At 45.4% G+C, this 22,642-nt stretch overlaps 2 protein-coding genes across 5 annotated transcripts; both read right to left on the reverse strand.

Moving 5' to 3' along the window:
- Positions 1-328: 328 nt before the first annotated feature.
- Positions 329-18,790, reverse strand: MST1 (macrophage stimulating 1). Of its 4 annotated transcripts, none has more exons than XM_080996445.1 (18): positions 18,660-18,790; positions 17,163-17,295; positions 16,447-16,559; positions 15,852-15,966; positions 14,914-15,050; positions 13,011-13,131; positions 12,192-12,310; positions 10,767-10,926; positions 10,489-10,619; positions 9,520-9,622; positions 8,521-8,657; positions 7,637-7,672; positions 7,343-7,454; positions 6,945-7,022; positions 5,590-5,736; positions 3,356-3,462; positions 1,733-1,872; positions 329-1,343 (listed from the first exon to the last, which is right to left on the reverse strand). In XM_080996445.1, the coding sequence occupies exons 1-18, from the start codon at positions 18,709-18,711 to the stop codon at positions 1,182-1,184; spliced, it is 2,103 nt and encodes a 700-aa protein (XP_080852571.1). In that variant the 5' UTR covers positions 18,712-18,790; the 3' UTR covers positions 329-1,181. The 4 variants fall into 4 exon arrangements, with proteins under 4 accessions (XP_080852571.1, XP_080852569.1, XP_080852570.1 ...); XM_080996443.1 differs by having other exon boundaries at positions 3,320-3,462; XM_080996444.1 differs by having other exon boundaries at positions 10,767-10,929.
- A 391-nt stretch (positions 18,791-19,181) lies between these two features.
- On the reverse strand, positions 19,182-22,512 carry LOC308472036 (uncharacterized protein). Its single transcript, XM_080996512.1, has 4 exons — positions 21,917-22,512; positions 21,648-21,749; positions 20,780-20,832; positions 19,182-19,798 (listed from the first exon to the last, which is right to left on the reverse strand). The coding sequence occupies exons 1-4, from the start codon at positions 22,124-22,126 to the stop codon at positions 19,735-19,737; spliced, it is 429 nt and encodes a 142-aa protein (XP_080852638.1). The 5' UTR covers positions 22,127-22,512; the 3' UTR covers positions 19,182-19,734.
- Positions 22,513-22,642: the final 130 nt, after the last annotated feature.

The following is a 22,642-nucleotide window of genomic DNA, read 5'->3' on the forward strand; positions in this document are numbered from 1 at the left end:
ACTATACTATACTATACTATACTATACTATGAGCCTTTTTTCCATTGGAAAAGTAAGTTACTTTGTGAGCTCCCAGGCACTGATAAGGTAAGCCATGCATTGAGCTTCAACAATGTTAGAGCATCATGCTTTGCATTAAGTATTGCCTGTACTCTGTTATTAATAGTTTCAGAGGAACTTTGAACTGTTTGTTCAACTTCGCACTGTTCGTTGCCCTTCGGAGTCAGGACTTAAAAAGAGGATTTCATTAATGGTTAAAAAAAATTAGGTTACACAAAGCCTGAATAATGAAGCTTTCTTTCAGCCAATGAATTTTGACAAAAAGGAATGAATTATTACTATTAATTTATTACAAAGTTCTTTTTTAATGACATAATAATAATACCAACAATATGGAAACTTATTTTGTAACAAGAAAGACAGACAGATGGAAGTTCTTAGGAAACCCAGCGCCTTGCTTAGTGGGGGATGCAGTAACATGGAGCCTGCGGTGTGGCCTCAGCCTATATGGCAGTCCCTGGGAAGGAGAGAGGGAACCTTCCTTCAAAGAGATGGGAAAGTGTGTAAAAGAGCTACTGCAATGGGGTTGCCGCTGGAGAGAGAATGACACCAATATTATTTGTTCAAACCTTCTGAAAGTGTGTGTTTCTGTATGGAAGGTACATAACCAATGTAGAAGCCTGACTCAAAATGATTTTTAAATTAAATACACCTGGGATAGCTCAGGTTGTAGAGCATGAGACTCTGAATCTCAGGGTTGGGTGTTTGAGCCCCACATTGGGCAAAAAGATTCCTGCTTTGCAGGGGTTGGACTAGATGATCCTTGTAGTCCCTTCTGACTCTACAATTCTGTGATACATGGGATTGTGCTGCATTCAAACAAATTACTACTGTATAGGTTTGGTGGTGTTTTGTTCTATTGATATACCTGTGATTCCATGATGACAGCTATTCCTGTAGAAGGAGAAGAAAAGTGTGTCTGGGTTATGGCAGCATTTGTTTCAAAAGCATCGCCTGTGTGTTCCAAAAGGGCAGGCTCAGGACAATGTTCCCCCAAAGTTCACAGCCTGGCTTGGAAAATGTCCTCCCATTTGGCAACACTGATCCTTATTAAAGGACCTCAAGGATGGTGATTGTGGAGGAAGGAAGGCTTCATGATGAGTTGGTTCCAGCCACACAGCTCAGCTCAACTTCATTACTTTGTTGATCCAGTCAACATAAAGGGAGACACGGATGAAGGTGGCAGGCTTCTCTTTGTGAGCGCAAACGCGGTTGGGGGTGATCACACCTTCCAGCACCCAGCAGTCATAAGTCAAGCAAGCCAAGGGGCCTCCAAAGTCACGCTGCAGGTGTGAAGCAGAGAACAAAAGACAAATTCAGTTCAAACAAAACATGGCTCAGTGCCTGTAGGGCAGAGCAACACCATCAAGGCACAAGAGGTGGTTTTTCTTCTTCCTACAATTTGCTCAAGTATTTATGTCTCCCCTTTCCCTGTCATGAGTTCCTTTATTTGTGGATCCCCTCATCCACTTCTTCCCTCAGAGGACTGTTTCCTGGTACTGATCTTAACCTTTCTAGCCTTTTCCTAACCCTGTCTTCCTTCCCTCTCTGCAGGTCCCTCCTTCTCTTGGGAATCTACATGAGAAGCAGGAGGAGGATATGTGTCTCACCTCACATATCAGGGCACTCAAAGCAGCTCAGTTCAGCCCCTCACATACCCTGCCTTGCTTACCTCACAGGCTCCCACAGGTACGTTCAAGGGTGCCGTGCACAATTCACTCTCCTTCACACGGCCTCGAAGAGCCACATTGCAGTCTTGGTTGCTCATGATTGGCAGCTTGGCCACATTGAGGACATTTTCATTACCAGTTCCTGCATGGGGAGCAGAATCAGAGGCTTAGGAGCAACGGTTGGGGGTCGCCCTGAGGGTGGGGGCAGTACCCTCCCCCAAAAAACTTTGTCTATGGCTTGCAACCTGGGTGGGTGGGGGGGTATGAAAGGAAAATTAGTGTGGAAGGAAAATTATTGGTTGCCTGTTTGGCTTCAGACCTATGATAATGGTGGGTATAAGGCTCCTGTTAGTGAGAGCTAGTCTAGGAGTCTCTGAACTACCCCAAGTGAGAGATGGGGCAGGCTCCCTGGATGCTTGAAGAGTCTCTCAGAACCACACTATGGGATGCAGGTATATTATACAATACTTTTTGTTTCTGTGTTTGGCAATAGTCTAATTTTAAGGTGTTAACCTAATTTTAACTTTTGTATTGTTTTATACAATGTTGACTTTTTGTACTTATTTATTTGATATTATGGTTGTTTCTAATAATATTCTTAGAACTGTTATCCTTATTGCTCATTTGATATGCTGTGAGCCACTCTGGGCACAGTCTCCTGGAAAAGTGGCATACAAATCAACAAATGGTGGTGAGGATGAACTGGCTTAGGCAACCTCCTGTATAGCTGGACCATGTCATGAGGGACACACACTGTGAGGCAGGGTCAGTGAGTGGGTCCAGCATGCATCAAAGCTTTTTATTCGACTGGGGAACATAATCTCTGTAGCTGATGTGGCAGAAGGAAGGAAAGTGAGAATAGATGGAATTAGAGAGTAGCCACTAAAGAAGTTCCTGGCAAATTGGAAGGGTGAGTGGCTGCGAGACCATGATTCTGTTTAGAGAATTGAAATGTGTGGGGTTGCCTTTCAGAAAAGTTCAGAAACTACAGTTGGCCCAATATAAGACTACAATATTTCTAACTGGGACTGAGTGATTCAGTCATATTACTCCAGAATTTTGTTAGCTGCGCTAGTTCTCAGTCCATTTTCAGTCCCAATTCAAAGTGCCAGTATTAACCTTCAAAGTGCTGAATGACTTAGGACCAGGTCAGATCAAAGATGGCCTCCTTCCACATTTATATACCTGGACCTTGAATGTTCTTCAGTGGCCTTTCTTCAGGTGCCCCCACCAAGTGAAGCAAGATGGCAGACTGCCTGGGGGAGGGGACTCCACAATGGTAGCACTCGGTTGTGAAGTGCCCTTCCCAAAGAGACTCACCTGGTACCTTTGATATGATAAGTTAAGCACCAGATAAACACTTAAAACAAATTCCCAAATCTGAGGTTTTAGTGTCCTGAACCACTATTTATGTGCTGTATATTTTAATTATCTGCTTCTATTCTTATTTTAATATTGTTATGCTGCACACTCTTGTTTCAATGATACAAAATAAAAGAGAAAAATAAAAAACAGAGTCACCCAGATAACAATCTTACTGAGTGGCCTTGTATAAACATAGTAAATAAATAAAAAAACCATCTACCCACCAATTGTTCCCCAATACCCTTTTTCTGAGACTGTACCTCTGGTGTCTCCCCATCCTGCAATCTCACATACGGTGTTCGCAGGCACAATGTAACGCTCAGGGGGAAGACAGATCAGTGCCACACGCTGATTCAGAATTGCTGGCCTTCAGGAAGAAAGAAAGAGGCTATAAAACCACCAATATTCAAATAAGAGAGCCAAGATAATGTCACTACAAGTTGCTGGCTGTGCCAGCGTCATGCCTGTGGCCGACTGCTCATGCAACTGCATTGCTTACCGTACTTTTCCATGTATAAACTAGGTTTTTTTTACTTTAAAATAAGGTTAAACATCTGGGGGCGTCTTCTACACGGATAGTGAATGTGCCCATTTTCTAAATTTGGGGTCCCCAAAAGTAGGGGGCATCTTATACATGGGGGCCTCTTATACATGGGAAAATACGGTGTGGCAATAGCTGCCACACATAACTATCAGCAGGGAGTAGATCCTGTAAGAGATGTCGTTGGGCTCCAGCTCCCATTAGCCACAGCTAGCATGACCAATGGTCAGGGATGCTGGGAACTACAGTCTGACCACTTCTGGAGGGCTATTCCTGAGTCAGGTCCATTCTGATTTAGGTTGGTTCAGTTTCTGAGTTAGGAGGATATTCAAAAGTTATCAGTAGAGGCAAAGTAGGGTTGGCTAGCCTTTCAAGAGGGGTGATGTAAGTAAGATTCCTACTTCTGGCAAGGGCTGTTGATGACCAGTGAAGTCCCTTCTGTTGTGTTTCCATTATTGCATGGCATAAGAGCTTTGAGATATGGAGACAACCACACAACTCACTGAAATCCATTACAGGTGAGAATTACAATCCCATTTCCCTGGAACTCCCCAGGGAAGAGGAGTCTCAAAATTTGGCTTCCAGGAGAACATCACGGTTGCTAGGCCCAGGAAAGGGAGGTGCCTGTCAATCAGGCAGAGGAGAAACAACATCCTCAAAACCTAAAACTGATGCTGAATTTAGCCTTGTCTTGGATATCCTGTCCCACCTGTTAAACACTCCTGTTGAAATCCATCCATCACATCACATCACTTTATCTTTCTCATCTGCCAACTCCCTCTTGCACATATCACTGCCCTCACAGACTGCTCCCCTGAAAGCTATAGTTCTCCACAGAATGAACCACAGGAGTAGAATTCTAGCTGAAGAACAGAAGATGGTGTCCCAACTTCCAAGGTGGTAGGAGGCACTCTACACTTGAGCCATCATTTAGTGTTATGCACCTAGGCCAAGAGGCAAGCCAAACAAAAAAATATATTGGCGTCTACTATAATAATAATAGTGTGTGTGTATATATCTTTTGATGTAATAATAAAAAATTATCTGTTTTCTGTTAACCTAACACAAAAAGGAGCATAGGAAGCTGCCTTATACTGAACGAGACCTTTGGTCTATGTAGCTCAGTTCTGTCTGCTTCAACTGGCAATGGGGTTCCAGACTGGAGTCATCCCAGCCCTATAGGGAGATGCCTGGGATTGAACCATGCATGCAGAACAGATGGCCCATCACTAAGCTATGGCCCTGCCCTATTTAAAATAAAGGTTAAATGCCAAGACCCCAAGATAAGAACAACTAGGCAGGCTGGTCCCCTGACCCCAGATTGGGCTGTGGAATTGCACTGGCAGGTATGGAACACCCTCAGTCTTCCATGCACTGCTCAGTCCCACCTCATTCTGCTAAATGTGTGCATTTATGGGGGTGACGGTCATCATTCCCTTTCCAAGACTTAAAGGTTTCACAGCATCCAGTTGGACTATCCAATGTCAATGAGGGTGGTCTTCTCAAGAACCAATGTACACATATTCAGGAATGTGCAAGTGCAATGGGTAAATAGGATCCATCCACATCTTCAGACAGAGCTGGGGAACCTGAGGCCCTAGAACGATATCCAGGCCTCTCTATCTGGCCTCAAAACTCTCTGCAGTTCACACACACTCATTGGCCCTGCATCACACCACAGGTGTTTTTGCCTGCCTAGAATGTGTCATTGAATTTTGAGGGTGCCTTTTGCTTGTCTGGATAGATGTGTGTAGAAAGTAGATGGCTGTACAAAGATAGAATTTACATTTGTTGCTCTGCCCACTTTTGCCTCTGGAACTGTTTGCCATTGGCACATTGCCTGGAAAGGGATGGAGGCTGAAAAACATTCCCCACCCCTGTTTTAGGATACAAAACATGGAAGCCACATCCATTCTGTAGTAGACACAGAGCCCATCTCCAAAAGGCACTCACCTCTCCAGTTTCAGCATCACCAGAAGAGACTCGGAGGGGCCACACACAATCTTGGAGATGGGAATGGCCTGTTTGTCAGGGTCGTTGGGACCAGGGTTCCTAAAGAGTGTCCCAAGCCAGACTTGATAACCAGACAAGTCAGCTTCACTGCCAATAAGAGGAACACAGTTATCATAGGGGTCCAAAGATTGCAATCCTAAGTGGCAGCTTCCCTACTTGAGCTCCTTTCTAAGTGTGTTATGACTGCACAAAGGAGAGGGCTTCTTTGGTGTTAGCATCCCAACTCTGGAACATCCTCCTCAGATAGGCTTGACTGGCTTTGACATTACAGTCGTACTTTGACTCCTGAACACCCTGGGAGTCGAACATTCTGGCTCCCGAATGACCAAGAACCAGAAGTGAGTGTTCTGGTTTTCAAACTTTTTTTGGAAGCCAAACGTCTGGTGCAGCTTCCACTATTGTTTCCGACACGCCTGAGCAATCAGGAACCAATCGGATGCCACACCTTAGTTTCTGAACTTTTCAGTAGTTGAATGGACTTGCGGAACGGATGCTCTTGTCTTTCAGACATTTTACATTTGTTTATAGTTTACTTTTTGGTTTTAGCTGTTGCTAACAGAGGTCACAGCAAAAGCATATTAAGACAAGCCATACTTTTTTAAAAAAATGCAGTTTGCAGCTTCCTCCTTTGAAAGCGAACGTGAAATGGATTTACATTTCCTGAATGCAACTCTGGGACAGGAACTGAAGCTGCTGTTGACTGAGTGCTTTAAATGAGCTGTGCTAGCTCAGCTTCTGCAAACCACGTGCCCTTTGGATATTTTGGACTACAACTTTCCTCAGCCCTAGCCAGCATGGCTGACTGGAGTTGTAGTCCAAATCATCAAGAGCTGGGGAAAGCTGAGCTAGGGTGTTTCTTTACCCATGGCATTCCCCCCCCCCCACACCTTTGCAGAGGCTATTTCCATCTAGGATAAATGACTGGCCAACAGTCAATGGTTTCAGCAAGGTGGCTCCTCAGCAATTTCCTGTGCAGTATCAGGAATTAGGCTCTGCCACAAAACAACAGTACAGTGGTACCTCGGGTTAAGAACTTAATTCATTCCGGAGGTCCATTCTTAACCTGAAACTGTTCTTAACCTGAGGTACCACTTTAATGGGGCCTCCCGCCACCGCCGCGTGATTTCTGTTCTCATCCTGAAACAAAGTTCTTACCTGAGGTACTATTTCTGGGTTAGTGGAGTCTGTAACCTGAAGTGTCTGTAACCTGAGGTACCACTGTACTGCCTTTCCCAAGGGGCACCAGAAGGAGATAGCGCAGGAAACCTCAGAGGAAAGCCAGATAAAATGCTTACCAGGAAGAGAAGCACTGGCGTGTGCTAATGACCCACTGCTCATTCACCAATGATCCTCCACAGAAGTGGACTAATTCCCTGTAAGACATATAATACAAAAAAACCGATCAGCTTGCCAGCCTGTTGCTGAGAACTTTCCCTTTTGCAGTGCTTTCATTGCTTGGAACACACAGTGAGAGCTGAGTAACGAAGACGAAGGATAAATGAAATGAGGCGGTATCACAGGGCTGAAATCTCCCCTTGAAGCCATTGGATTACTGAGGTGGCTCTTTTCCCATCACCGCTTCCTGCTGGACAGATTCACTCTGATTTCTTCCCCATAGCAGAGGTGTCCAGACCATTGAAAACTTTTCATCTTCCTTATGGAACTCTACCACCAGCATTCGTATATTTCTCACCGATTGCGGATGCTGACTGTCCAAGGCGAATTCCCAGGTCGCCCGCCCACAATACGAGCCCGAAGCTGCACTCGTTCATCCCTCCTGCCACATTGGTCAAAGACCACGTTATCTGCAACCAGGAATGTGAGAGCAAAGTCAGGCACAACGCTCTCAGTGGTGAAAAGCAAAACAAGAGACTTCAGCTTCCAAAGCTTGTTGGCAAAGTCCAGGTTCCCCAGCCCAGCTTCACTCCCTTCTCATCAGAACTGCCTCCTTCCCAACTTTCACAGGCATCAGGCACAGGAGACTTACCCGGGTTCAGCAAGTTAGACAGCTTATTGTCACCGGCTAAAAAGAGGAAACATAGGGCTGGTTTACATGTGCAAACACAACACTTGCTTTCTGTACACCATTTGATTACTATATACTTCAGGGCTGGTGAACCTGCAGGCCAAATCTATCCTGCCAAGTCTCAGCAGGTGGCAGCCAGCCCTCAGTAAAACTGGATGCCCCATCTCAACTCTATGCAAGAAAAGGGCAATTTTAATCTATTCATACCCAGGAACAGACCACACTCATCCCCATCACAGCACTGGGCTGAGAGAAGAAGTTAAATTTCTCCTTGCTGCTGTTTGTTGCAATGGGATGATTTGTCCAGCACAGCACTAAGCTGTGGGAAGAGGTTTAATGCTGATCAACTCCATAATGGAGAAATTGTCCTGCTTCAATGCTAAACTGAGAAGAATGGTGTAACTCTCTCCTCTCAGCCCAGTGCTGTTAACAGGGTGATTTTAATCTCCAACCACATGCAATCTTCTACCACATGTGATCATTTTTGCATGTTTTGGAATGCTGAAACAGAGCAACAGTGTGCTTTACACCTTTCCAGGCCCTCTTCAAAATAGGTGTAGGGGGTCAAGCTGGGGTTTAAAATATGAAATACAGAATGTGTGTGTCAAATGTTATTCCAATATCAAAATGCCCAAGGGGGTTGCTGTGTTGCACACAAACCTACAAACTAACCAATACAGAACAGGCAAGGTAAGCCAAAGGCTTCCTTCCATAGAGTGCACAAAACAGCTGGCAGGGGACGCAAGTTGCCCACTATTGGTAGAACTGCCTGGGAGTGACCAGGACAGGGGGGTCCTGTTCATCATGACATTGGCCTAACTCTCAAAATTGGCTCAGAGACTCACCACATGGCTTAATAGCACAGTAATCAAACTGAGTTTTCTGATCCATGGTGTAGCACCAGGGGCCATGGCTGTCATTGTCAGGGTTGCGGCAATAATTTTCTTCAAGATGCACAGTGGGGAACATGACAGGGAAGACCCTAGGAGAAAGAAAGGGCAACCATCCCTTCAGCACATGAACACTTGACTGCCTCTTGTTCCCTAAATCCCCAAGGCCTATCTGGAAGAATTCCTAGTCATGCAACAGATACCCCACTTTCAGTTATTTGTTGTGGTTGATTCAGACATTTGGGAGCACCTGCATTGAGCAGGTATTTGCATTTCCCAGCATACAAATGACAATATTTATATTGTCGGGGGGGGGTGCAATTCTTTCCCCACAGCTAGTGATACCATCTCAAATGTAATTGCACAAGCAACATAACATAATGTGCACTAGGCAGAAGGGGTTAATTTGTGTATGTTTTCTTTTTTTCTTTAGAATAAAAGCCAAGCTAAGCCACTCATATGTGGAAGCACCGACTCAGGTAGTTATCCGCAATTTTTAAAGTGATAAACACTGGCAAGGCTACAACATCCCACTCCAATATCCCATTTTGTGGAGCTTCTCATTTTATTTTATTTTTCAAATTTAGTTCTTTGAGGGCTGTGTGCTCCTTTCTCCAGTGCTAGTACAGATTCCCCCCACAATAAGACAATCCCTCTTCCTCACTGTTGCTACACAGGGATGTGGTATGGTGCCCAGTATACTGATTCTGTACCAATACAGTGCTGGCAGGTTCAAGTAACCTGAAACATTAAAAATGACAAAGACGTGCACTTTATTTTACTCTATTCTCCCCCCCCCCTCATTTATTTTGGGGATGTACAGGGCTTACAGGTTTTGGGAAAGGAATTGATGGCTAGGCCCCAAAATCCGGGGGGGGGGGCAGGCTCTTTACCTTCAGAACTCATATGGATGAGGGCAGAAATTTTCATTAGGACAGACCATCACATACTCACTGTGGTTTGTGAGGTGACTGCTCTTTCCACTTCTGGCAAGTGATTCCCTTCCGGGTTTTACTAACGGTGCCTCGATATTCGACTCCATTTCCATGGTAACAGTCTGTGAGGACAAATGACCCACCTGAGTGCCATTGCCTACTCTACACTTCAATATCATCTCTAACACAGCAAACCGTAAGGATATAAAAACAGCCTGGTGGATCAGGGCAATTATCCAGCTAGTCCAGCCTACAGGGGGTAACCAGATGCCTATGAGGAGCCAAGGAAGCCATCCCTGTTGTTGTTGCTGCTGTTGAACCACCCTGAACAATTAATCAGCAAACCTGGCAACCTCACTGTTTACCTGCTAACTCTAGGTCATTTATGAACAAGATAAAAAGCACAGGTCTAGATACTGATCTTGGAGGGACTCCACTTTCTCCATTGGAAGAACTTTTCCATAATTCCCACTCACTGCTTCCTGTTTCTGAACCAGTTATTGATCCACAAGAAGACCTCTAAAAAAGGAGACTCAGCGTCACAGGCCCCGGTGCCGTTGCTTTGCAAAAGTCAATTGCAACTGAGAGTCAAGTGTCAGCTGGACCGCTTCTATCTGTTTGCTTCTTGGCATTTCCAAAGAACTCAAAAAGGTTCGTAAGGCAGAACTTAGCCTTACAGAGGCCATGTTGGTTTGACTTCAGCAAGACTTGCTCTTTTATATAGTTAAGTGATTCTATGCTTGGTAGCTGTAAACTTGGAAACCTGCATTGCAGCTCTGTCAAACCCTCCAATACCAAATCACATACAAAAGCTTTTTTATGGTGCTATAATATAATATAATATAATATAATATAATATAATATAAATTATAATATTTTATATTATATTGGCACTACCCAGACTTGAATAGAAAGAGAAAAGAAAGAATCGCTGTTGAAAGGATCCCACTCGATCCCAGCTCATCATACCAGTCCATCCAGCTCTCACCTTCTGTCTGCACATCCTCAGCACAGCGTTTGATTTGCAAGCAAAAGGCTGTCCTCATGTTGGGGAGGCTAGTGAAACACCAAGGGGCCTCTGAGCCATCTGGATTCCGGCAATAATTCTCCTTAAGGCCCCTAGAGATTGCAAGACAGAATATCAGCAGCTTCCTCACCTGCCCACAGAAGCACCAAAAGACTCCTATCTGGGCTCAACTTGCACCTGGAACTTCTGGGAACTGGGCAAATTCAAGAATCCCTCCATGTTGCTGAATAAGGACCTACTTGCACTCATATTTCTCAGGCAGGAAATGGTGACGGTGAGGCATCTGAGAGTCCCAGCGTTGGCAGGGGATTCCTGTTGCAGTGATGTTCACTTTGCCTCGATAGTCTTCTCCTTTCATTCTGAAGCAGCTGGTTGTAGACGGGAGGTGTCGGCGCTTCTCTACTTCCAGGGGTGGAAAAAGGAAATCAAAGCCACAATTATTTCAAAAACCAATTTTACCACACCAATATAGTAGCATACATCATAAATAAGACAGAAAAAAACATAGCTACAAAACTAATTCTAAACACACTTCAAAGGTCTTGTGAGACAAAATTTCAAGTTACTCATTGGGGGGAGGGTTGCAGCTGAAGGTTCAAAACTGATATTTTATGTATGTGCTTACATTCTGGGTGTTTTTTAAATTAATGATGATCAGTTTCAGAATTGATTTTTAGACTTTCAAGACAGCATTTTACAGACTTCACAGCAAAATGCAGATTTGTGTGCATCACGTTTTGGGAGTGGAAGTTTTGGGGTCAGAGGTCGCGTGCATCAGGTAGATGCTGAGGTGAAGATAAATGGGAATTTTTCACCTTGGGCACCTGTGCATATTTAATCACCTATAGCTGAGTCCCTGCTAAGTGAATTTAGGATTGTTCAGTGTGAGTTTCTACGGACATTTGCACACTCCCCTTGAGAACAAACATATCATTGCCAAAGCTCATTGTCACTGGCTCTTGTGTGGACCTTGGGTTAAGCTGGGCCCAATCTTCTCTATCAAACTGAAAGGGAAAGAGGTGTCTGTTGCTAAATGGCTGCTCTGCCCTCTCCTCCCTTTTCATTCCATAAGAACATGTTGTACTCCCTGTCCTCTCACATCAGCAGGTGAAACAAGCCCAACATTTATTGGCTCTCAAATCACTAATAACAGTGGTGGGGACAATGCCACCTCAAAGGGTGAGCAGAAGAGGGAAACCCAGCAGGCAGGGGTCAACCTGCTGAATTTTTCTTAGGAACAGATTTCACTCAGTAGCATACCCTTCAAGACAATACTCTCCCTATTGTTGCTATCAGGTGAACCCTGAAATCAGGGGCGGAGGAAGAGGGGTGCGGTGGGAGCGGGTTGCCCTGGGTGTCACCACTGAGGGGGGTGACAAAATGCCAGGCGGCACTCACCGCTGGGCCTGCAGTGCGCCTGAGCCTCTCCTGGGAATGACGCGGTGGCTTGGGCGCCCGCAGGCTACACACTACCGCAAGCGGTCCACCTGCCGCCTCCCCCTCAGCTGTAGGACGGCTGAGTGGGAGGAGGCAGGCAGACACCTTGGAGGCCCCACAGAGTGTCCTGCCCTGGCTGGCCCCGCTCCTGGATGCAGGCCACGCGCGTCACCCCAGGCGCCCAATCGGCTTGCTCCACCACTGCCTGAAATCTCAGGAGGACTTACTGCATTTCCGAATGTGGCAATATTCTCGCTCCTTAGTTGGATCTGTTGTGTAACACCAAGGACGCTCGGAACTGTCAGGATTACGGCAGTAATTGTCATCTAGGTCTTTATCGGGGTATCTTTAAGCAGCAGGAGAGAGAAGAAGGATGTGTGTGAAACCATGTGCACATTGTTTCTATTTTCACTTGCTCCTACAGCAAACCTTGATTTGCACCTCCTGCAGGAAGATAACAGGGCAGCTCCTGCTTCTGTCTCAGCCTGTCCTATTTGAATATGTCCCATCCGATATGCGCACATTTCACTGGATGTCAGGACTGGATATCCCCCACTCTGAACAAAGGAGAGATGCAAATAGCTTCTCCTTCTCAACAAGCACCACAGTGGCTGGTGTAGGCATCTTTTTCCATTGTTGGGGGGGCATGCCCACACCTTTTCCTCTGCTCTTTTAAATGTGGGAACCATTTTGTGCTATGCAGACACTCTACAAAGCAGCCATTTTGTGACCAACAATATTTTCTCAAAATTCCAAATGCGCCCACTAGCCAATTTCTGTTACGGGCAATAATAGCCTAGTAGTTCACTGTGAGGCACCAACGTAGCTTGGGGCAGATTCATAGCTGTCAACATTTCCCTTTTTTAAAGGGAAATTCCCTTATTCTGAATAGCATTCCTCGCAAGAAAAGGGAAAAGTTGACAGCTATGGGCAGATTCCCATGTCTGCCAAAAAGCTCCATAATGAGGAGCTCCCCAGTCACTTTATGATGTGAAATGTCCCTACCCTGCCCTTTAATATGTTTCCCAAGGACTGGAACTTAGTACTTGTTTGGCTGGTATGGGTGCCTGTGAGGGTGCTGCAGGTCCCATCGTTGGCACTCTCTGCCAGACTCAGTGTGATCCACGAAGCCACGATAGTCCTCCCCGTTACATGACAGGCATGCCACTGCAATTCAAAGACAGACAGAGAGAGTCACTGCAGAATGAAGCTGCTCAAGCCTCACCTGACACCTCAGCTGGAAAGGTGAGGAGAGGACACATTCTGTAAAAGTTACTGGCATGAGCAAACCCCATAAGACATGAGCAGATGAGCAAAACCTGAGCAAGCAAAGTTTGCCCCAGGAAGCTGGTTTGAGGTGTCCTGAAAGGGCAGTGAAATATACTTGGAGTCGCGTAGTGATTTCATGCTCTTTATTGCAGCTCGTAAACAGTGAATGAATTTCCACCCCAAACCTCAGGCCTTATATACCTTATTTGCACAATTGGTCCCGTGTGATTGGCTGACTCTGCTTCCCTCCTGGAGCCTGATTGGGCTGCTCCTGCAGGCCAATTGGTGGTTACATTCTAGGTTCCTACTGACCTAATAGGCTGATTAACTTCCTCCTGAGGCCTGATTGGGCTGGTCCTGCAGGCCAATCAGGTTGTTGTATTCTAGGATCCTACCTGCCTATTGTTCTAGGATCCAAGCTCAGTACATAACAGGCAGCGAAAGTGATTGGTAAGTTCTTTAATTTATTACAGCTGTATTTTTATTTTTTGTTTAGTTTCAGGAAAAGAGAAAAGCACTTGTGGGGTTTTCTGCCTCAAGTGCCACAATCAGTTGGCCACCCATGGCTCTTAGGCATGTTGACTTGATCTGTTGCTCCACCTTAGGCAGCAAAATGTCTTGGGCTAGCCTTGTCAGCAAGCACCGATACCAATGCAAGGCAATGTGAACATACACATAGAAAGAGAAGACACCAGGCAACTTGAGCAGACGCCAAACAAGCAAGATCAGACGGAGACAAGAAATGAGACTCCTGAGACCTAAGCAGATATCAGACAACACAAGCAAAGCAAGCTGACAAGAGCCAGCATGCAGTGAGATGAGAGGACACCAGACTGGACGTAGGTTGATAACCATCAGCGCCATCTCATACAAATAAACACGCAGAGACACCAGGCAATGCCAGACATCAGACACAAGCAGGTCTCAGTATCATTGCACCATATTTAACCTTGATGCTTCTTGCATGTTGCTTCAAAATCTGCAGCAGATACCGTACAGCTAGCAAGACTAAATTTCAAAGGGGGAATTCACGGTCATCTTCAGTTATAGACAATCAAATTAAAATAACTGGGTGGCGTCCAACTAAGGTTTATGCAGAACAGGCACATTAAAATTAATGGACCTAGCTTAGTCATGATCATTGATTTCAGGAGGTCCACTTTTGAGTAAAATACAACCCATCGTTTGCACAATCACAGCAAGCTGGCACTGGCCCAGAAAATATGTCCCCCTAATCCACAATATTGTGTTCCCACATGGCAATCATGGGGCTCAGCATAAAGGGGGAACAAAAGTCCAGACTAGCTGTTTTCATTACTGACTCTGAGGAATTCTACCTACCGCTGGGTGAGTGCTAGTCAGAGACAAGATATTGGGCTAGTTCATGGAATTAATTAAAAATGACGTTGGAAGAGGCATCACTTGATTTGAGAATTCAACTGGCTTCTTTCACCTGAAAGGCTACAATATTGGGTCTATTTTTCCAAAATTATTGGAGCATTGAACCTGGCAATACCAGTGCTTCAAATGACATTTTTGTCCTTGAGATGTTTGAAACTGAAACCTCAGTAGTGCAAATGCATATTTGCCAATAATTGTAACTTTGTGAATAATTATGTGAGATTAGTCAGTGGCTCAGCGGGTGAGTGGTATGCAGGTTTCTCAAGCCAATCTACATACCATTTTCACATTTCTTGATGCCACAGCTTTGGTGCCGGGTTGTAGGGTCAGTTGTGTAGCACCAAGGGCCATGCTCATCATCATCAGGATTCCGGCAATAATTTTCTTCCAACCCATTATATCGTGATGGGGAAAACCTTATAGAACAGAGGCAGAACTGTCAGGCTCAGGCAAATGTTCCAAACCAAAAGGATCCTTTTAGCAATTAATCTAGAACTCTCTGCAAAAATCAACCCTCTGTTTTATTCAAACAGAAACTTCAATTTTGAAGCCACAATTAATTAAAACAAAAGTTAAAATACAGTTGAACAAGTAATTAAAATATGGTTTGCCCTGACAACAGTCCAGCAATCAGCACAGTCAATCCATTCACTTTCAAAGGCTTGTTTGAATATGAAGATCTTAACAAACAACTCCCATCGTCCCTGATCATCACGCTGGCTAGGACTGATGGGAGATGGAGTCCAACAACATATGGAGGGCCACAGGTTCCCTACTCCTGCTCCTGGTCCTGAAATGTTCAACAATGGACATTTCTTAACTCATCCAACACACACACAAGCACTGGGAAATAATAATAATAATAATAATAATAATAATAATAATAATTTATTTTTATATCCCACCCATCTGGCTGGATTTCCCCAGCCACTCTGGCTGGCTCCCAGCAGAATAATAATAATAATAATAATAATAATAATGCGACAAAACATCAAACGTTAAAAACTTCCCTAAACAGGGCTGCCTTCAGATGTCTTCTAAAAGTCAGATAGTTGTTTATTTCCTTGACATCTGATGGGAGGGCGTTCCCACAGGGTCGGCGCTACTACCAAAGGGTACAGTGGGACCATGTTCTCACTATTTACACTGCACCTGTATTATGTTGTTGTTTTAGGGATTTATATTTCACTCTTACTTCGTCCCTCATAAAGATTTACCTGTGGTCGTGCGGAGTCTTTTTGCCCCAATGTTGACAGGTTTTCCCCTTCTCAGTCACCGACTGGTTCCCTCTGTAGCTTGTCCCATTTCCCATGATGCAGCGCCTTATGTAACCTGTGGAAGGGAGAGATGATAAGTGATGGAGATACTCATAAAGCTCATGCACAAAGGCACAGGACATCTGAGCACAGCAGGGCAGTGTAACTGGACTTCTGTCCTTTGATAAATTCCAAGGTGGCATGACACAAGCGGATTAGCATAGAGCAAACGTTAGTTGCCCCCTCTTTTTCCCATACTCCACAAGCACAAGTGGGGGGGTCTTAATAGGTATTTTAACTCTCAGCCCCCACCCTGGCCTGCTCCTTGCTGCCCACGGTCATCTCCCTCTTGACCTGCTTAAGTGAGTGCTCTCACTTACAGCTCACCCAATCATTGAACAGCTTTTATTCTCCAAATTGCAGCAGAGTCATTTCTCTGTCTTGAAATAAACACATCTGTTGACTGAGGGCCGCTTCAGAACATACTTCCATTGCACATTTGTGATGATTCCTCACATTCCCTTTCCTTGCAAAGTTCAAGTCTGCTCCATCCTACCTTTTTTCTGGTAGAGGTCATAGTGGACATTCCTCTGCAACTGAGTGTGGGGTGTATGCTGGGTGAAATTCAGCAGCTGGCATCGATTACTGTGCAAGTTGTAGTGGAAGGCTCTGGAGGAGCAACACAACCGCAGAATAGTCATTGGCCCAGAAAAGCAATCAGAGTATCCCATGTCCTATTTTGGAATTTGCTTCCATATACAACAGATTCCCAGTTACCCTAGCTTCTGCTTTCCATTGTTATTTGAATTCTATCTGGGCCGCCTCCTCACACCTCTGCTAATAATAAGCATAAAAGTCTTACTGTGTTCATAAATTATTTCGGCAGTCCTGACAGCAACTATGTATGGTAAGTCAATATTATTCCTATATTCCAGCTGTGAAGGTAGAGATGCTGAAGCTGAGATAGCAGCTTCCTGTAGGCCACCAAGGCTAGATAAACCAAAGACCTAGATTTTAATTTTGTTACATTTCTATCCTGCCTCCCCACCCCGACCACCATGGAACCTAAGGCAATCTACCTGTGATTCTCAAGTGGCCTCCCCATGCAGGCACTGACCACCAGACCCAGACCTGCTTAGCTTTAGCAAGGTGATGGCCTTGCGTGCCTTCAGACCATCTCCTGGGACCAAAGGCAGGTCCTTCTGTTCATCCCGGTATGATTCTGCAGCTCCTGTGCCCTTGTGCACCCAGTGTTCTGGCTTTGCCTCTTACCTGCAGTCAAGCCACAAGACACAACCCCGTGCACACTCTTCTAAGGCCTTGGGCTGCTCCGCCCTCTGGTAGGACAAATGGACTAGCTTAGTCGCTTTTAGTTTCTGGAAGTCATTCAGAGGAGAACGCTGGCCTGGAAAGACATTTTTAAAATGCACATTGCTCTGGCCCCTTGAAAAGAATCGAGAATCCGACCAGCTTCAGAAGATGCAGGGCACAATCCAGAGAAACAAGCAAGCAAGCAAGCAAGCAGGGCTCCTAACACTTAAGATGTGATCTTCTAGCAGTTTGTGAAGCCAAGGAGTAAGGGACAGTTTTGGAGCTGGGGATGGAGAAATCTGTCAGTTTTGGTTTCTTTCCATTTCTCATTTTTTCCCAGTCTTAAATTCTGTTCTCATTTACACATTGCTTTGCAATTTTTTTTAAAAAAAGAAAAATCATCTGCAAATTTCTCATAATATACACAGTTTTGGAAAGCAATTTCTCCTGATGTAATATTAATGTTATTTTTCATTAATATGTGGGGGGTTTTGCACATTTTAGTTGAGTACATTTTTTTTGCATGCATTAGCTATAGAACTGCATTGCCAAATTCAGACCCACTGAATGTTGGTGATGAATCTGTCAAAGGCTCTTGAGCCCTGCCAGGGGAGAGAGGGAGGCAGAGACACTGCCTAGAAGTTGGGCCAGATTCAACTCAGGTGTTGCTCTAGCCGGAACCAGTGCAACAAGTCCCACCAGCACTATGGGGCTGTTCCCCTCTCTCCTCCCTCCATGTGCCTCCACGCCCCCTCCAAATCAGCTCTGGGAGGTTAGGGAGTCTGGAGAAGCCCCAAAGCAGGGCATGGAGGAAGGAGAGGAGAGATTGTTCTATCTAGCACACAGAAATACCTGCACAGATGAAACAACCACCTTAGCACAATTTTGAGTTCCACCCATTGTGTTTGCTCTTAGCAATTGCTCCTTGCTTGCTTATCTAGAGCTCTGAGGGGACATGAGAGATTGGGATAGCAAGAGTTGGGAGGAAGACAAGCCAGTTCTCTTCCTCACTCTGCTCAGATTGTGTGCTTCAACAGGACTAGAGGCTCTTCCAGACAGCCTGCTTTTTGAACATCCATTCCAATTCACATGCACAAAGCCTACACTGTGGTTAATGTTTACTGCACATTTGTTTTTGATTTGCTCATGGGGAATTATACAACCACACACGCAGAATTCACCATTTGCTTGCAGTGTTTATAAGTCTTCCTGTTAATCAAGTGTTTGTTCCACACTTTTCAGCCTGTTTCCCCATCACTTTCCAAACCACAAGGGATTTGTCACACTAGAGCACTTTCATCCACTGTAATCATGCAAACCTAAATTTCCAGTATACAACTGAATCCGTCCCATAAAATACTGCCAGTTTGGAGGCGGCCCAGATTGGAAGCCCCTCACCAGGAATTCTTACCCACCTCTAGTCAACATATACTCAGAAATGGGAGAGAAGTTTCTTACCTGTGCTGAAGGTACAGCCCAACAGAAGGAGCAGAGCACCCACGGCCTGCATGATTCCCACCGACAGCACCAGCCTTCGCAGCTTGGCTAAATGGATCTGCCAGCTGGGCTGTGCACACAGGAATATCCCAGCAGGAAGCAAATATTTACCCAGAGCTCACGTGTCAGGAATAATTCTGGAGGAGGGAGAAGTTTAGAGGGCCTGGGGTACAGTTGCTCATGGGAGACTTATCTGAGTGGAACTCCTTAGGTACCTCTTCACTTTTTCTTTCCCAGCTCCTTCAACCAGTAGGTTGGCCCCTTCCCCAGGTCCCAGCTGACACAAAACACTCAGAATATTTTGTTTTTTAAAAAATCAGTATGATGCAATGTCAAGTTAGGAAATTGCTCCCACCCAGTCCGAGCTGGCCCTGACTCGGGAGCCTTCCCCTTCCTGTAAGTGGCCTGATGGGTGCTACGCCCCACATTCTCAGAAACCCTCCCCAGTGAACAAGCCCCAACGGAGGAAAAAGCTTAAAAAAAGAAATAAGAAACAGTCAGCACAGAGTGAAGATCAAGAGCCTATGGAAACTGTTTGCAAGGTTATAACTGGAACTTCAAGCCGAGGGCAGCCACATCCACAAAGGGATAGAAGAAGGCACTTCAGAAGAGCAGAATCCCTAAAGGAGTGGGCAACAGAGCAAAAGAGACTTACAAGGAAATGCACAGCCTGGGGGCACAGAATGAGAATGCGCACCTTAAATGGATCAAAGCTCTCTGTTCTTTAGGCCATATCTGAAGAAAAGCAGTACCTGCTGCTTTCTGCCTACTATGCAGCTTTAAAGGCATGTGGCCAGGAAACCAAGGTCCACTGGGAAACTGCTGTTTACACACCCACATCATGCCAAAGTGGAGACCAACTTGGTCCCATCCCTTGGCCAGAGAGGGAGCAGCTGCAGGGAGCTTGCTTCAACCTTACGTGCTAGAAGAAAGCTCTTATTCAAACTTATTTGAAATAACACTTATAAGAAATAGTGTCTGAATTTAGGTTTTTTCCTTGTCCTGCCCAATCCCTTTTCCTTTTGGGCTGCGTCTTTTAGACTGAAAGTTCAAGGGCGTGGACTGTCTTCTTATGATTGTTGTAAGCTGCTCTAAGAGCCCTTTAAAAAAGAAGAAAAGCCAAGTAAAAATACTTTTTAAAACAAATAAGTGAATGGGGGCGCTGCCAAGAAAATGTATGGCTATTTACACAGTCTAGGAACAGAGAAGTTATTGCTGAGAATATGTTGATTTGGAAAATAGATATCCCAACCAATTCTGCATACACATTAATCAAAACAAGGGCAATTCCAAGTTAGATTTAAGCCACCTTTTCCTCCTGACAAGGAGAAATTCAATAGGTAACACTTTCTCCAATAGTAACAGGGCATGCACCTGTTCAGTTTCTTTCCATTATGCAGCAGTACAACGTTGAAAGGCACTGTCAATGTCACACCTGAGGTACACCCTGACAGCATGTTCCTAAGCGTATTTGCTTACAAGTTCTACTGAGTTCAATGAGACACTCTAGTTAGAAAATGTGTTTGGGGTTACACCCTAACAGCTAGATCTTATCATGCACACATGGGATACTTCCAGAAAGGGCTTCGTACATATTTCTGGGAATATGGGAACACCATTTAGGTTGCCAACTATTTAGTTCATTTTTATATGTTTACCATTATGACAGACACTGGATGCTATGCATCTGGCACTGAACTGTGTTGAATCGTCTAAACAATCAGGCCTGGTTTTTCTCAGTGTGTGATTGGCACACTAGCTTTCATGCACTTCTGACCCCAGGGATGGACACTGCTTGCCATTCACACCAATGGGCAGAGCTTCACACAGAATGCACATGGGCTGTGGTTTTTGTCTCTCCCCTCCGAAAGCCCTGCCCTTTATTTCTGTACCCATACACATGCATCTTTAAATATGCAATTCACCGGAAATACACAATAGCAAATGTTACTAGTCCTTAGTTATCATGCTTCACAATAGGCTTGTACTTTCAAGGGATGAAGGGTGGAGGGGGGGCAATATCCATTTAAATTTTTTAAAAAACAACAATGAGGTTTTGTGAAAGAGTGGCATTTACCTACATCAATCTGGAATTTGATTTGGTGGAGCTGAAGTAGGAGGTGGAAACGCACAACTGCAATGAAATATTGAAATCATTAGCACACTCATACCATTCATTTAAAGCACATGGCTTTCCCCAAAGAATCCTGAGAATTGTAGTTTATCCCTTGTAGAACTACAATTCCCAGCAACCTTAACAAACCAGAGTTTCCAGGATTATTTGGGGGAAGCAGTGTGCTTTAAAAGTTTAAATGTATTGTGGGATTGTGACCTATCATAATGAGGTCTTGCGCAAGATCACTGGATTATTGTACGTCTGGTGTATGTACTGTGATGACAGACTCCAAGGTAATCCTGCACATTGTGAAGGTCTTGAGAGGATAGCTCCTCCGAAGCAGGTTGTTTGAATCCAGGCATGCTTTCAGCATGTGGCAATAGGTGGATACAAGTGTCTTTTGTTTGGCATTGGAAACAAACCCTGTGCCCAGGTAAGGAGCAAAACAGAAGTACAGACCACCTGCCAGAAACATCACCACACTTGTGACAAACCACCCACCATGAAACAAAAGAAATGATGACTTTTCACACCAGCGGTGACTGTGGATGTGTAACAGGTGATAAATATTTATTGGATTTTCCATGGTAAAGGGAACCCCAGATTTGTTCACATATTTATTGAAGTACAGTCTGCCGTTTTGATGACACCGGACACTGCAAAGATGTTCGTGTGCCAGTTCCACAGCAAACTCTTGTCTGGAAGCACCCAAACTTGAAAAGACCCACTAAATTCAACGGAGCGCCCTTTCACATAACATGGCAGCTGAAAAGAAATCCCCCGAGGGTTGTCAGTATGGGCGGAGGAGGGGCAGATTTGAGAATGGTGCTTACCAGTGGTGAATAAAAAGGGAAGGATTCTGCAACAGTTTTAGTAAATCCGGAGGAGAGCTGCTGCTGGACGTGGGGGCATCGGAAGAGAGGCCATGGAGCAGGCTGGAACAGGCACAGAAATATAATTAAACACATGCATATTCAGAAAGGCTGAAGAGTGCGGTGGACCTGAAATGACAGCAGCCTTCTAGTAGCAACTTTACTAAAAGGTGTGGCAGGAAGGGAAGGTGCTGAAATTTTCAGAAAGGAAACGAAGCGGCGCCACCCACCAGAAGGCGACCACGACGAGTACTATTGCCATTAGTGGGCGTGCGACTCCTGCCGCAGCGGACATCTCTCTTTCGGGTAGAGCAACGCAAATTCTTGCAGCTCCTCCACGCCGAGGCTGTGCTCCGATTTCTGCAGCCAGCCTGCTCTGTAATGCCACTGCATCCTCCTGAGGGCAGGACAAAATGCTCCTCCTTTGCAATGCCGGTCATTTTAGTTAATGAAACTAAAGTTACGGTGACAAAATGGGACTTGAGGAAATCCACGCCTCGGTCTCCAAGTGCATCTCTCTCCCTCCCTCCCGTCGCCGGGTTAGGAAGAAACCCGTCCTGAACTTCTGCATAATAAAGTTGTGGAATTTAATCCGCCTCCGCCCTCGCGCCATTTTCCCGCTAGAGAGCGCGAGCGCCAATACATTCCAGCGCCTAACTCTGCACGAGCCGCGCGGGCGACGCCGAAGCCACAGGTCCAGCCCAGGCGCCGAAACGTAGACCGCAGGCTTCTGGGAGTCGTAGTATGTTTGGGTCCTGCCAAGCGTTGCTAGTGCGCGCCTTGATCCGTGGGACTACACTTCCCAGCAAGCCCCTGTAGGGGGGGTGGGGCAAGCCGCGCGGAGCATTATGGGGCTCGTAGTCCAGTCGTAGCGCTGTCACAAAGCGCGCTGGCTCAGCAAGGCGGGCCTGCCAAGACTCCAGCTCCCAGAGGACACGGCGGCGGCGGCACCGGCA

The sequence above is a fragment of the Podarcis pityusensis genome (genome assembly GCF_964106645.2).
Source record: "Podarcis pityusensis genome assembly, chromosome: 2".
Taxonomy (NCBI): domain Eukaryota; kingdom Metazoa; phylum Chordata; class Lepidosauria; order Squamata; family Lacertidae; genus Podarcis; species Podarcis pityusensis.